The sequence below is a fragment of the Adiantum capillus-veneris genome, chromosome 16 (genome assembly GCF_014529385.1).
Source record: "Adiantum capillus-veneris isolate H3 chromosome 16, ASM1452938v2, whole genome shotgun sequence".
In the NCBI taxonomy this organism is placed as follows: domain Eukaryota; kingdom Viridiplantae; phylum Streptophyta; class Polypodiopsida; order Polypodiales; family Pteridaceae; genus Adiantum; species Adiantum capillus-veneris.
Window position 1 is genome coordinate 48,763,276 of NC_140946.1, and position 14,609 is coordinate 48,777,884.

The window sequence follows — 14,609 nt, forward strand, 5'->3', positions numbered from 1 at the left end:
TTTCATTCGTGTCTCTAGCACTGGCCCTGCTCTTTTGCATGAAACTAACCATTACCCCACTGTCAAACGTGTTTCTTCTACTGTCAATTTGTTGTGTTCTGAAATGCTTTCCATGCGACCACAGTGCCATGTATGTATGATACTTCTAGTCACATCCAATAGCCAGCTCTTCCTCTTCTACAGATATGGGTTCTCCGATCTGTTGAGGTGCTCTCACTGTCTATTGGATGTGACTATTACGTCGATATACACGTGGAAAAGCATGGCCGTCGATATATACGCGTCGATATCTTCATATAGCGTTGTAGTGTGACTCAAGTAGCAAAAGATCCTTTAAACAACTTGCCAATGCTTACACCCTAGGCTATGCATAAATTTGTTGACCTATGAGATTGAAACTGAATATCCGGCCTTGTATTGGATACATAAATAAGGCATCCAACAAAATTTTGACAAACAGTGACATAAGAAAGATCTCCATCATCATGAAGACTCGGTTTAAAAGTATTTTCATTGAAGTAGCAATAGGTTTGCAGTCCTTAGGTCCAAACTTACATAGTAATGTTTGATGTATCTTGCTTGACACAAAGTAATACCTCCAGCACATTGCTTAAACTTTATGCCAAAGTAATGATACAAAAGCCACAAATCTTTCATCTTGAAAGTGGCATTGAATTTAGCAATGTGTGTCTCATTCACACCAATAATTAGCAAATCATCTACATACAAAATGATGATGAGAAATACATCACCCTCACATTTGACATACAAAGTGGTTTCAATTGGAGTGTTACAAAAGCCTTGTTTAACGAAATGGGTGTCAACTTACTCATACCAAGTACGAGGAGACTGGTTCAACCCATACAAAGATTTCTTACATTCTTTTCTTGTCCTTTTTTGACAAAAGCCTGAGGCTATGCTACATATGATTCCTCAATATATATCACAATTCATCAGAAGCTTGCAAACATGATGAAGATGGTCATAAAAATCATAGTTGAGTGTCTAGTGTATGATTTTCTCCTCAACATCAACGTGCAAACCCTTTCTCTCCTCTCTTAACACCCCACTCTTGGCTTACAATCAAGCGCCCCTTCTTCTACTACCACATCACCTTTGTTATTCCTCACCACATCATGGGATTTAAAAGAGAGTGCATCATAATTTGACCATCTTTGTGTTGGTTTACTTGGGATGTGTGTGTAGTAGCACATTCTCCCCCTCTCTATCTTCTCAAACCACCAACCACCGCCTTCAAATGGAGGTATATACCTGGTTACCGCTGGTTTGCACCACTACTACTTCTAGTAGCATAGCTACAAAATTTCAAAGATCATCTTATCACAATTTGGGTGCCCATCTTGTGATTCAATCTTTAAAGGTTTTTGAACGAATTAATTTTTTCACCGTCGTTTAAGGAATGCCTTTATTATGTGCTATTGAAGGCGAGTCGACAATGGTCATGGAGGAGGTCACCAACCCCGGTTCTCTCCTATGCTCTCTCTTTACCGGTGGTTTGCACCACTGCTATTTCTAGAAGCATAGCTACAAAATTTATGAGAGCACCTTAGGCCTATCACAATTTGGGTGCCCATAAATTGTGTGCCCATCTTGTGATTCAATCTTCAAATTTTTTGAAACGATTTAATTTTTTCAACGTCATTTAAGGGGCGTCTAAATTATGTGCTATTGAAGGCGAGTAGGCGATGGCCGTGGAGGAGGTCGCCATCCCCCGTGCTCTCCTATGCTCTCTCTTTGTCCCTCCTCCTCTCCCGCCTCCACCATAGCGTCCTCGCATGCATTTTAGCTCCTCTTCAACTCCTCTGCAGAAGAAGCACAAGCTAGAGCTCTCTTCTGTTAATGGCTATGGCGTCGCTTGCTCCTCCTTCCTCGCCTTCTCAGTTTCAGGTTATTTCATCTAATTCTTTGATTTCCCGCTTAGAATATCGCTTCCCGTCATATGGGGTTACGGGTTTTCTCGGAGCTTTCAACAGCAGAAGCAGAACCTACCTGTTGGTAATGAGATGCTCGGCTGCAGAGGTTCCCACAACCATCCCTGTCATTCCTTCGCCTTCTCCATCGCAAAGAAGGTAAGTTTCTGTTACCATTTCGCGTCTACTTGTTGTTTCGTGCATATGCTTCTCCGCATGCACATTCATTTTGCTTATGGACATGTCGACTTGACCTCATGCACTATTGCAATCCCCTTAAAATTGCATGCTTGCTACGAATTCTCTCAGCTTCTGCATGTTTTAGGTTGCATGTTCCTCTTTCACTCGGTGGGTAGTGGTGTTTAATCATTTTTTGTCACAAGACCGGAATTTAAGAACTTTGCAGCTCCATGGGTTCTCAGTCCTTTGCCTGGCTTTCAGAATTGTAGGTAGAGGCTCCAAGCTCATTGGTTGCGGATCTGCCATTCCCAAACGGGTTCTTTCTAATGATGATTTGTCGAAAATTGTGGACACAAGTGATGAGTGGATTTCTCAGCGTACTGGAATTCGCAATCGAAGAGTTCTTTCAGGTGCGTAACGAAAAACTTAGCGTGCAGTTATGTGTACTCTGGAGAAGATAAAACAAAGAGAATATTTCGTATGCATGGAGGTCTTGAGGCCTGGTGAGGTCAGGATGTCTTGAGCTCTGGTCAAACGTTGGCCGTCATTGAGAGGCAGATTGTGGTGTATTTGTATTTTGAGATCAGGACTTTCACATTTGCACAAGCCTTCCTCAGTCATTCCATGCATACTACCTGAGGCTGCACATTGTTGTGCAGGGGCTGGCCTTGCAATCACTAAAGAATCATGCTGTAATTGCCCTTGGGCTTTGTTTCCCAGTAGGTGTGAAAATTTGAGCCCAAAATAGTAGGTATTCAAATCTTTTTTCCAATCATGGCGATTAATTTTCAAACTGTTGGATGAGTGAATTTTAAATCGAAGGTAATTGAATTCACGTCTACATCGCTTCCAAGTTACTTCTGCGGAAAGACAGTATCATTTCTCCTTTATTAGAAATATTTGAGTCAGCATTCTGCTTCTTGCCCGGATACTAGAATGCTTCTTGCTTGGGTACTGTTGAAAAAGGTCCCAAGCATTGTTGAAGAAGGTTGGTGGCCACCCAGTATGTTGAGGGGAGTAGATACTCAGTATAACCACATGCAGTGGAGTTTGATGCTGCAACTTCATTCCACATTGATGCATTGGCCATGTTAAGTTGATATCGGAATGTGCCACGATTTATTTTCATGCAGCATGCTTGGCTCTCAGTAGTAGGTGGGTCCACCACTACATGTTTCATGATCCATGGCCCAATGTAGATGCCATCATAGGAGTGGTTTTTAATCACTTCAGCTTGCACAAAGTGGACTTCTTTCATTAGGGGTGTGGGTCGTTTAGCGGAGGCATAATCCAACTGTAGAACCTTCATTTAGGTGTTACCCTAAGTATGACTTAGATTGAGGATGCTACTCCAGAGAGCTCTTTAGACAAAGATACTAGCACAACCCTCTTCAATGATGGCTGATGGGGATAGTTTGAGTAGTGCTGATAAAATTTGTGTTTGGGCTTTAGGCTCACACAGGCCACAAGGTGATCCTAATGATTTAGAGATTCGTTCTCTTTCAAGAAGTAATGTTTAAAAAAAAATAATCTGTATTTCACTCTCTTGACAAGTTTCGTCTCTTGATTTTGTTGGCTTGTATGGCTGATGCAGTTATTTTCCTTTGACAAAATTTGAACTTTGCAGCTCTTGTTGATTGCAAGAAAAGCCTCTATCTGTGTTTTCTGTTCTTGCGTAATTTTCTTTCTGGCTTAGATTCGTTGGAGCTTTTGAAAGTTGATTTTCCACTCAATGTCCATGTGAACTCTAGGGTCGTTGGTTTAACGCACTATATGACACACAAGCTGGTGGGTGTTGCTAGCTTGTGCACTATTGGTGAGGTCTCCTACAGGCTGGGGGGTGCTTTTTCATGTGATTGTGCACAATGTGTGCAAGAAGGACCTCAAGATTTTGTATGCTAATAAAGAAATACCTACAGGGTGCTACTGACGCAATTTAGGGCCACTACCTCTCTTGTACAGAGCATCTCACTCCCAGTTCCTTCACTCCCTTCACTCTCTTACTTCAGGTTAGTTGTTTCCCATTATGGTGTATTGATTTTCGAAGGTTGCAGTTTGTGGTAGCCTACAATGTCCTTTCTTTGTGGTAGCCTACAATGTCCTTTCTTTCTATCTCCAGTTTTACAATAATATCGAAGCACAATACTTTTCTTGCCCTTTGCAAGTAAAATTACTATTCTTCCCATTGAGCTCTACACATTGATGCCAATAGATTTGGATGTTGACAATCTTCAAGCATTATGGTTGTCTGTAGAAACAGTGTCTATGCAGAAAATTTTGAGCATATGTTGACTACTTGTATCTCGAACCTCGTAGCTTATAACTTATCAATAGACATTCTTTGTGATTTTTTACTTTGTTTACTGATATGGATGATTTTTATAGCAGTTTCTTGCTATTGCTACATCTGTTCACAAGTTGATGACATCAGGATATCTTAGTCTTTGAAGAGGAAGTCGTCTATCAATATTATAGTTATTGTACCATATCTGAAGAAATGTTACTTCTTGGGACATGATGTCTGCAACAGACACACTTATTGGCCCACCCTTGAGTAGGATGGTCATGTGATAAAGCCACTAACTAAAGCATGAGGAACTTCTCAAATATCTACGTGAAAGAGTTTCTCGGGATTCATATGTGGGATGTGATTGCTTGCAAGCCTCATGCAGAGCTGGCCACTATTGCTACGTTTAAGGTTTGGATGCTCTCAATGACTTAAATGCTTGTCACCCTCTATCTCATGTGCAGATTTTAACATCAACGAAAGAGGTACATAGTGGCTGATGCGATTGCTTGCACGCCTCATGTAGCATTGGCCACTATTGCTGCATCTGAGGTTTGGATACTCTCAAGGACTTAAATGCTTGTGACCTTGCATTTCTCAAATATGGCATGTCTGCTCTAGGCTATACTGTAAAAGATGGGTATCTTCTTCGACATGGCACGCTTTGTATCATTCGAGCTTTACAGCCAAAGTTCGTGCTTCATTGTACATGGGACATTGGGGGAACTGTCAAGGCAATAGATTTATTTATTTTATTAGCCTACTATATGCAAGGATGTGGTAAAATATACTTGTCAGAAGGTAAACTATGATTGTTGGAAGACTTCGGGATTACTTCATCCACTTCCCATTGTGTCTCGTCCAAAGGAAAGCATAGATACAGATTTTATCTCTGACCATCATATGCGGGACATTGAGGGAACTGTCAAGGCAATAGATTTATTTATTTTATTAGCCTACGATCTGCAAGGATGTGGTAAAATATACATGTCAGAAGGTAAAATATGATCCTTGGAAGACTTCGGGAATCGGGATTACTTCATCCACTTCCCATCGTGTCTCGTCCAAAGGAAAGCATAGATATGGATTTTATCTCTTGACCATTTTCCAAGCTGCACATTGAGAGGGCCAATGCAAGACAACTGACCTCTCTCTTGTAGGGCATCCCACAACACAGTCGTCTGCTCTCTACCTTCGCACTTTAGATTGAGACGACCTTCACATTTTTGTTTGGATCACTGTATCATGCAAATAAATCTGTTGAATTTATGCCATTTTTGATTACCTGGGTCTTGTTGCTATTTGATTACTAACGGCTGTGGTTAAAATTTCATGATTATGCAACTGGGAAGTGCTTTTATAATTTGTGTAATTCTGAAGGTATTGTCTTTTGTCTGGCAATGTAGATGGAGAGACAATCACTAGCTTGGCTGTGGAGTCTGCAAAGAACGCACTTGAAATGGCGAAAGTACAGGCGGAAGATATTGATTTAATTATTTTGTGCACATCCAGCCCAGATGATCTTTTTGGAAGTGCTCCCCAGGTTTGCTGAAAAGAATCGTACACTTAAAATTAGTGAATGCAAGGCAGTCAATCCTTCACCTTTGCAAGCTATACATGATTTTTATGAACAAATCAGGTCCAGCGAGACTTGGGATGCTCAAAAGCATTGGCATTTGATATCACTGCAGCTTGCAGTGGTTTTGTATTGGGGCTTGTGACTGGAACTCGGTTTATCAAAGGTTTTGGTGCAACCTATGTAGGTTGAGTTGTTGCATAATGACACATCTCTTTTTTGTATTGAGGGGCAGATTGTTTTCTTTCAGGAGGTGGGTTTCAGAATGTTCTTGTGATTGGCGCAGATGCTTTATCTAGATATGTGGATTGGACGGACAAAGGAACCTGCATCCTCTTTGGAGATGCTGCCGGTGCAGTGGTTTTACAGGTAATAGGTGCATATGCTTCATGCACTTCACAACTGTCAGTCAATAGACCCCCAAGACTTGTCAAGTAACTCTAATGGTTTTGGGCAGGCAGCTAGTGATGACCAGGATAGTCTTCTAGGTTTCGACTTTCACAGTGACGGACAGGGGCAAAAGTAAAATGTCTAAATCTGTTTTGAATATTTCAAAACCCAATCTTTTGCTCTTTCTCCAAGCTTTGTTTCTCTCAAGTTTTTGCTTCAACTATTGTTACAGACACCTCCATGTACGGGTAGGTGCAGATGAAGTCTTTGACCAAGATGAACGATCCAACGGGACCATCCATCTGCCAACAAAGGCAGCACCAAGTTGTTTGAAGATGAATGGAAGAGAGGTCTTCAAATTCGCAGTGCAAAGTGTTCCACAGGCTGTGGAGGCAGCTTTAAAAGAAGCTGGCATTACTGGGCAGAACCTTGACTGGCTACTACTTCACCAGGTGCGATATAGACAACATATATTGATACCCATTTTTACGCCCACTATTGGACTGTCAGACTGATGTAGTAGGTTACTACCTAATGACACAGCCGGAGATTTTTTTTGTCGCGTGCCTGGCTCTACCTTAAAGTTTGTAATGTGCACTCTTCTTCCTCGTGATCCATGTTTCACACACACACACTAATCTTTATTTAAATGCATTCATGTAACTTAGTTCTCTAGCAACTTTTTGTCCCCTGTGCTCATTTAACTTTACTTGCAGGCCAATCAGAGGATTTTGGATGCCGTTGCAGAAAAATTAAATGTGCCTTCAGAGCGAGTAATCTCAAATCTAGCCCATTATGGTAACACCAGTGCTGCATCAATCCCTTTGGCTCTTGATGAAGCAGTGAGAGCTGGGAAGGTCAAACCTGGGGATGTCTTAGGAACTGCAGGGTTTGGAGCTGGTCTTACATGGGGCTCTGTCATCATAAAATGGGATTAATGTGTAATACTCAGATCATATCACGGCAACATGCGACCTTGCTTCAAAGCTTCCATTCAAGTCTATTGCCTTTGCTGCCCTCAAAATCTAGAAAGTTTTCACAAGCCCTCAAAACGATTCAAAGCACCACATGTATAAAAGCGGCTTGCTTGTCCATGTTTGATGGCACATTGGATCAGAGAGAGAAGCCTGAAATCAACACGTTGTACTTTTTCTGGCACCAACAAGCTAGGCTATTATTTTTTCCACGAGCAATCATGGCATACACTTGCAGATTTGAGATTGTGTAATGATAGTGGCATGGTCAGAATGACTCTTGCCCTAGTGGCTGCAGAAAAGTGACTAACGATCCGGGGGCGCAAGGTTTGAGATCAGTGCTTGAGACAGAACCTGGAGATTCTTAGCGTGACATGATCATCCTTTGCGAATTACTCGCATCTCCCACAGATACGGGAAGGAGGTTGACACCATTCTCAAGTAAGCTAGGTTATAAGATTATGGGCTTCAGTACTTTTAAGTTGTGAAGGCAACGGTATGGTAGACACTAAGACTGTTTTGTGGCACTTAGAGGCCAATCAATTGATTTCCTAGAAGCAAAAGAAGGGAACATGGAAATAACAATGTGAAACAATCTTAGAAGGGGCGTTGAGAGGTAGAAAAGCAATTGCACGCCACGAGTGCTTGTTTTGCTTTTTTATCAAATTGTCTTTGTAGCTTATAAGCTACCACCTAGCACAATGTGACACATTACTATGTATCTCGAATTACATGTCAAGAAGCAATATTGCAATGAAAGAGAACGAAGTGAAGCATATGAACATATACATGTCACTGCGATTATCGCTTGAAGGTATGTATTTGCACAATTGGCAATCAAAGGAAGGCAAGAACGGCTATACTTGAAGCTTTGACCTTTGAAGAGCTAGCACCACAAGCAAAAAAACTTTACATAAGCCAACTAAAATCATAAGGTAAAAGCAACGCTTTGGGGTGGTGTCATAAGTAGTTGATTTAATGGTCTAGCAAACCACAACACGCTTACAAGCATAAATAAATTGGAAGTGAGCATGCCAACACAAATCAGTTGCAACATAAATATTGTGTGGATCTATTGCTACTAGAACCAAGTTGCAACGGTATAACCTTCTAAGTTGTATAATCTTCACCATGGCAAATCAAGCAATATGGTTTATTTTGCTGATAATTTGTATGATCTACGCCATGCCAGAAATTTGTAGTACTTGGTGGGAAGAGTCTCTTATTTATGTTAGAGAGATGTCTAGCAGTGGTCCTCTTGTAGACTCTTGAGGCTTTCCAAATCTAGATGCCACGTGGAGACGTAGAAGAGCAATTCTATCCTATTCGAACGTACATCGCAATCAAAACCGATTTTGCTAGCAATTTGTGTCATCTGCACTTTGTAATCCAGAACTCGATTTCAAGTCTTCAATCAAACATACCCAAATTTTGAACTATTTGTCTCCGGTTGTACTTTCAATATAAGTTTGAATGTGAACTACTTTTTGAGTTGCTTTCATTCAGTCTCATAATCTGAACTATTTATTACATTTTAGTCTAGTTGTTCATCTGAATTTTGATGTCAATTCATCTGAAGTTTGAGTTTATCATTTGGTCATTTGAAGTATGAGTCTCTTATTTGGTGATCTGAATCTTTCAATTACTTTGAGTCTAACTCCGGAATACCGTCAAGCTCTATCTCATTCCATTTTGGCAATCACAGTGGAAGTGAGCTAAAGCTCTCGACAAAAACCAGTCTTCCTAGTAGGGACTCAAAGTAAATTAGATATTCAAAATGTTTAAAAGACACCTAATACGCGAAAGAAGAGCCCCTAGAGCGTTCACTAAAGATGAAAATCATACTAGCACCGTTACAAAGGAATCAATAGCAAGACTATGGTAATGTTTGACCGCGCTCTCAAGGTGAGGAGACAAAAGCATACCCAAGCATCAAAGACCTTAATGCACATCGAGATTTTGAACAATTAGAACATTCACGAAGAAATTCAGAGAGTTGAACGGCGCTCCCAGTCACGCGTAACAAAAACAAAGCTAAAGTCAAGAGTCAGGCCAATGAGTCACACAAACATAAGCACGGGCATTTGGAATTAATGACAAAACAACATAGAGGGAAAGAGCTTGAAACAATCACAAAAACAGATAAAAACCAACATGTTAAAACCAGGAAATAGGAGATAGAAACTGACCACCAAGACGAGCCCAATTGTCGGGAGAGAGAAACAAATCACCATGGCAAGCACATGCATCAAGAGAGGGAAGTTGATTATCATGAAAAACTTAAACACTGGAAAAAATCCAATGATGTGAAAATAGTTTTTTCTCGCATTTAGAGTTAGCAGAAAAGATGATCGTGATGTTCATATCCAAGCTTTTGAGCAATATGCTGACCTCAAGGACATTGATGAAGATGATTGCGCGGAATACTTACCACAGAAAAACTTAGACATTGGAAAAAATCCAATGATCTAAAAATAACTTTTCCTCGCGTTCAGAGGCGACAAAAAAGATGATCGTGATGTTCATATTCAAGCTTTTGAGCAATATGCTGACCTCAAAGACATTGATGAAGATGACTATGCGGAATGCTTCCCACAGACTTTGAAAGACGCAGCAAGAAAATGGTACTACCATTATCAAGCATGCAGAATGAGAGAATACAACAAGTTGAAGAAATCTTTCTTTCTTGAGTACAGTGAGAACCAAGGGGATGTAGGCATCCTCTACAAATTAGATAAGATCTAGCGGGATAAGCTCTCAGCAAGATGCTCCGTAGAGAAATCAAAGAGCTCACTAAACAGTTGCAAGAACCACCATTGGAGAAACGTATGAGAGCTTGGTTCTTCAACGGGTTCAAAGAGTTACCAACTATGACCAGAAAATTAATGGTTTAGCTCAAAGAGGTATGAAATTGGAGCAACATGTCAAGGAGAAGGATCGAAAAGGTAAATCCAACTCAAGCTCTAGTGAATCTTCTTCAAAAGATGGTTTAGTTCAAAGAGGTATGAAATTGGAGCAACATGTCAAGGAGAAGGATCGAAAAGGTAATTCCAACTCAAGCTCCAATGAGTCTTCTTCAAAAGATTCATCATTCAGCTCGAGCTCGTCTCAGAACAAGCATTTTGAAGAGCTATCTAAAGCCAAGATAAGAGGAGCTTAAACGTGAAAAATTGAAGAACCATCTACGTGATCTCAAGGACCGTACCTTCAATTGGAAAAGTAGAGACACGTAAGATGAAAATCCAAAGAGCATCAAACTGATGAATGTGTCCAGTGTACATATTGCAAGGCTTTTGGTCATTTATGGAACAGTTGCAAGATCAGGATACACCACTTTAAGGAAGGAAAAGACGTATCCTTGATTGCACTGGCTAATCCTGAGCCAATCAAGCAAGAAAAAGTCATTGAGAATGCAAATAATGGATCTAGTACCAGTGTTATGCTTGGGAGAGGGAGATACCTGAACATTTCTGGTCCCGGACCAGACAGATTTAATTTTACCAGATGAAATTTCAGCTACTACACGTGTGGGAAGTACAGGCACTTTTCAACACAATGTTTTGACAATCTGAAGGCTAAAGTGACCAGGAAAAAATAGCAAAGCCACTACTGGTGCGTGTGATCACTAGGAGCTTTTGCATTGTCATCAAGGCAATCCTAGAGGAACCAGTCGAATGAACCAAGAAGATTAAAGAGAGCCAATAGTGAGAGAAGTTAAGGGCAATATGGAAGGCTAAAGGGAAAGCCAAAGAAGTGGATGAGTGGCAGGAGTAAAGGGTCTTGACCACTCTGATCGTGCAACATCTAGAGCGGAGAAAGCCAATGATGCTCGAGTGCCAGAAGCCAAATCCATTCAGAAACTTTTGCTAGTAACTTCGGTGGCCCAGTTGGTTGGGACCTTGACAACTCATTCGGGTGGACAAAGTTCATGAAAGACAAGTGAAATCCCAACAACTAGTTCTAGTGTGTAAAAAATAAATAAAATTGAAATTCCAGTAAATTGGTCATACTTGATCTGGAGAGAACTTATAAAAAGGATACGGAAACATAAATTTTGGAAAGAACAATCTCACTTTCCATCAAAGGATCCATCGGTCAAGAGGCAGAGGAGGCAGTACAGGTGTGGCACTACGAGGATAGTTTTCCAGAAGGGAGATTGTCCACTTCAGATAGTAGCTTTGGAAATGAAGAGGAAAAAATTGATGATGTAAAGGTGTTTTTGAAAGAGTTTAGAAGTTGACTATCGAGCTAGATGACATGAGGAAGACTTTGTTAGAAGTGGAAAAGCTCATCAACAAGAAGCAAAGAAAAAGAGAGTCTGATGCAATGACAATTGAATGGTCTAAAATTAAGGATGATGAGTGTATCGATCATCCAAATTGACTATAAAGTAGAGGAGTGGAACCTAGGCACATAATCAAATCCGAAAATCATAAACATTCATAAACATCTTAAGCTAGAGATCAAAGAAAAATCTAGACAACTTTTTCAAAAATATTGAGATGTTTTTACCTAAGAGCATATGGATGTGGAGGGAGTTAGCCTTGAAGTTTCTAAGTATACCAATCAGACTACAGAGGTATTGGATGAATCCAAACTATGCAATGAAGGTCACAAAAGAGATTGACAATCTTCTAAAGGTTGGATTCATTAGTAAAATGACAAGCAACAACTAGCTACTTTTGATGATACCGAAGAAGAATGGCAAACTCAGAGTGTGTGTAGATCATAGGAATTTGAACGCTCAGACGATCAAAGACCCATTTCCATTACCCTTCAGTGATTTGATGCTAATGAGATAGATGGACATGAGATGTACAACTTCCTAGATGGATACAATGGATACAATCAATTGAAGCAGCGTCGGAGGATAGAGCATGACATTTATCAGTAAATGGAGAGAATTTGCGTATATGGTTATGCCATTTGGTTTTATGCTCCAAATACATTTCAGAGATGAATGATGGAAATATTTGGTGTCACGATATATTCATATGAAGAAATGTATCTCCTGTTTTTGGAAATGGTATTTGAGAGATGTAAAGAAAAGAGGATGTGTTTGAACCATTTAATCATTATTTATGGTATGGAAGGGACAACAATTAGGCCACGTTGTATCCAAAAATGATATTGAGATGGCTAAAAACAAGATCCGAAGCCTCCAACAAGCAAGAGCACCCACAAATGTGTTTAAACTTAGCTCTTTTTTTGGATATATTCAAAGATTCATTATTTTCTTTAAGGAAAGTATTGAATTAATTAAAAAAAGGAAATAATACAAACACCCCTAAGGAAGGATATAGGTTATCCTTCCTTAAGGAGTTATCCTAGCCCAGAGAGGGAAGGCCAAAATAAAAAGTGGGGGAAGACATTAGTAAAAAGATAAAAAGAGGGAGATGTATCCAAATACATTCTTATTCCACTTTTATGTAGATTATCAAGCTCTTTTGTATTTGATCAATAAAGCCATCATTCAGGGAAGATTGATTAGATGGATGATGATCTTTTGGAGTTTGAGTTCAAGATCTTTTATAAGCCTAGCAAGACTCATCATGGTACAAATTTTTTGTCCAAAATCACTAAAGGGGTTTCACCAACATCATTAAGAGATGAGCCAGTAGATGTTGAGTAATTTTTGACTATGACTACTGAAAAACCATATCCAAAATGGCAGGCAACTTATGATTTCTTATCGAATGGGGGATTATCATAGCATTGGTCACAATCCAATAAGAAAGAGCTCATTCATAGAAGTATGAAATTTACTATTATTGCTAGATCTTTGTATCGATTGGGCATTGATGGAGTACTAAGCAGGTGTGTGTCCATGCAAGCTAGAATACAGGTTTTTATTGAGGCATTGTTACCATATCTGAGGTAGTGATGTGCAGTCCTAAGTGTGAACACACTTAGGACCACCTAGACACCTTTTTCCTCACTAGGAGGTTTTTCCTTTGTGCATTATATAACGCCCATCACTCTAGGGCTAACTCATCTTTTTGTTTTGTGCACTAAGCAATATACTCTCTATTTTTTCCTTGAGATTCTTCATCTTCTCCAACTTGTGTGTATATCTATGCAACCCTAATTCCAACAATTGGTATCAAAGTAGGTTGCGTCCTCCCCAGCATAGTCGCCAATGTTGCTAGCACCCCCTTGCTCACTTTCTCCAAATCAAGTAAGCTTTGGTGAGCATCAGTAGGTCGAGTAATATTTTGGGCTCAGAATTTTGATTCGAGCTCATTTTGACCTGTGTTTCCACTATAGATAGTCATGCTACACAAGTGATTTTGTCCTTTATGCAAAGTTTTTGTTACTGAAATTTGTAGCAAAACATGTCCTTACAGGCCTCTTTTGTTTGTGCTATATAGCATGTGTTAGTACTACTTTATTTTTCCTCCATTATATCAGTTTTCATATCAAGTGCAGTCACTCGCCATGGTTGAAAACAACACTATGTTTTCAAGATGTTTGCTCTGTTGAGGAAAAATTGGATGGGGATAACTACCCAATGTGGGCTTACATGATGACGCGTATTTTTGTGTCAAAGGGCATCTATAATTTTTTGTAGGGTAGTAATGTACGTTCATCTTCTATGGATAGAGGCTCTATTTGAGGATGTTGCACGTTCTAGCATATCTTTTGCTACTAGAGTTGCCTACGACCGAGCAATCTTGTTGGGATGTAAGAGATGTGCAAGCTCATGCATTGATTTCATTATATATGAAGCACACTATTTCTCCTCATATTCACTTAGTGAAATGAGAAAAACAGTCTTGGGATACTTTGGCTAGTCTTTATGCAAGTCTCAATGAGGTTAAAATTGCATTTCTATATGTAAAGAGCTAGAGTCAAAGATTATCCAAGAGAAAGATGACATGGACACTTTTCTTGCTGGTATCAAGGATATCAATGAGCAACTCATTTTTTTAGGTGAGGTTATTTCTGATAGTTCAGTTGTGCAGACTGTTCTTGATGCATTACCTGACTTATGAGACTTTTGTTAGTACTTGGAGACTTATGATCCAAGGAAACCCTCAAGTTGTCAAGTTTGATGCATTATGCACATTAATTTACAAGAGTCACTTTCAATAAAAAACATGGCTAAAAAACGTGCAGTTGAGTAGGATTTTGCTGTTGCTAAGAGAGGAGGTGATAATAGCAATGCAACTGCTTCTCGTGGTTCTTTTGCAAGTAGCAAATCACCTGTGTCTAGTGCTTCTTCTAGTAGCAACTCGTTCAAGAATTCTTGTGAAAAAGGCAAGAAGAAG

The 14,609-nt window shown here is 39.8% G+C and overlaps 1 protein-coding gene across 2 annotated transcripts; it reads left to right on the forward strand.

Annotated features, from left to right (window-relative positions):
* Positions 1 to 1,679: 1,679 nt before the first annotated feature.
* Positions 1,680 to 7,580, forward strand: LOC147439003 (beta-ketoacyl-[acyl-carrier-protein] synthase III A, chloroplastic-like). 2 transcript variants are annotated; one of them, XM_086484951.1, is made up of 8 exons: positions 1,680 to 2,090; positions 2,373 to 2,521; positions 5,805 to 5,941; positions 6,038 to 6,161; positions 6,261 to 6,343; positions 6,432 to 6,496; positions 6,597 to 6,816; positions 7,081 to 7,580. In XM_086484951.1, the coding sequence occupies exons 1-8, from the start codon at positions 1,861 to 1,863 to the stop codon at positions 7,300 to 7,302; spliced, it is 1,230 nt and encodes a 409-aa protein (XP_086341077.1). In that variant the 5' UTR covers positions 1,680 to 1,860; the 3' UTR covers positions 7,303 to 7,580. The 2 variants fall into 2 exon arrangements, with proteins under 2 accessions (XP_086341077.1, XP_086341076.1); XM_086484950.1 differs by having other exon boundaries at positions 1,681 to 2,090; positions 6,038 to 6,140; positions 6,225 to 6,343.
* The last annotated feature ends 7,029 nt before the right edge of the window (positions 7,581 to 14,609 follow it).

Bases quoted from the DNA above. Each gene is read 5' to 3' on its own strand.
- LOC147439003 (XM_086484950.1), top strand. From the start codon at position 1,861: ATGGCTATGGCGTCGCTTGCTCCTCCTTCCTCGCCTTCTCAGTTTCAG. The intron at 5,942-6,037 runs GTTTGCTGAAAA...TGAACAAATCAG, and splicing joins TTTTTGGAAGTGCTCCCCAG to GTCCAGCGAGACTTGGGATG. The intron at 6,497-6,596 runs GTAAAATGTCTA...CTATTGTTACAG, and splicing joins AGTGACGGACAGGGGCAAAA to ACACCTCCATGTACGGGTAG.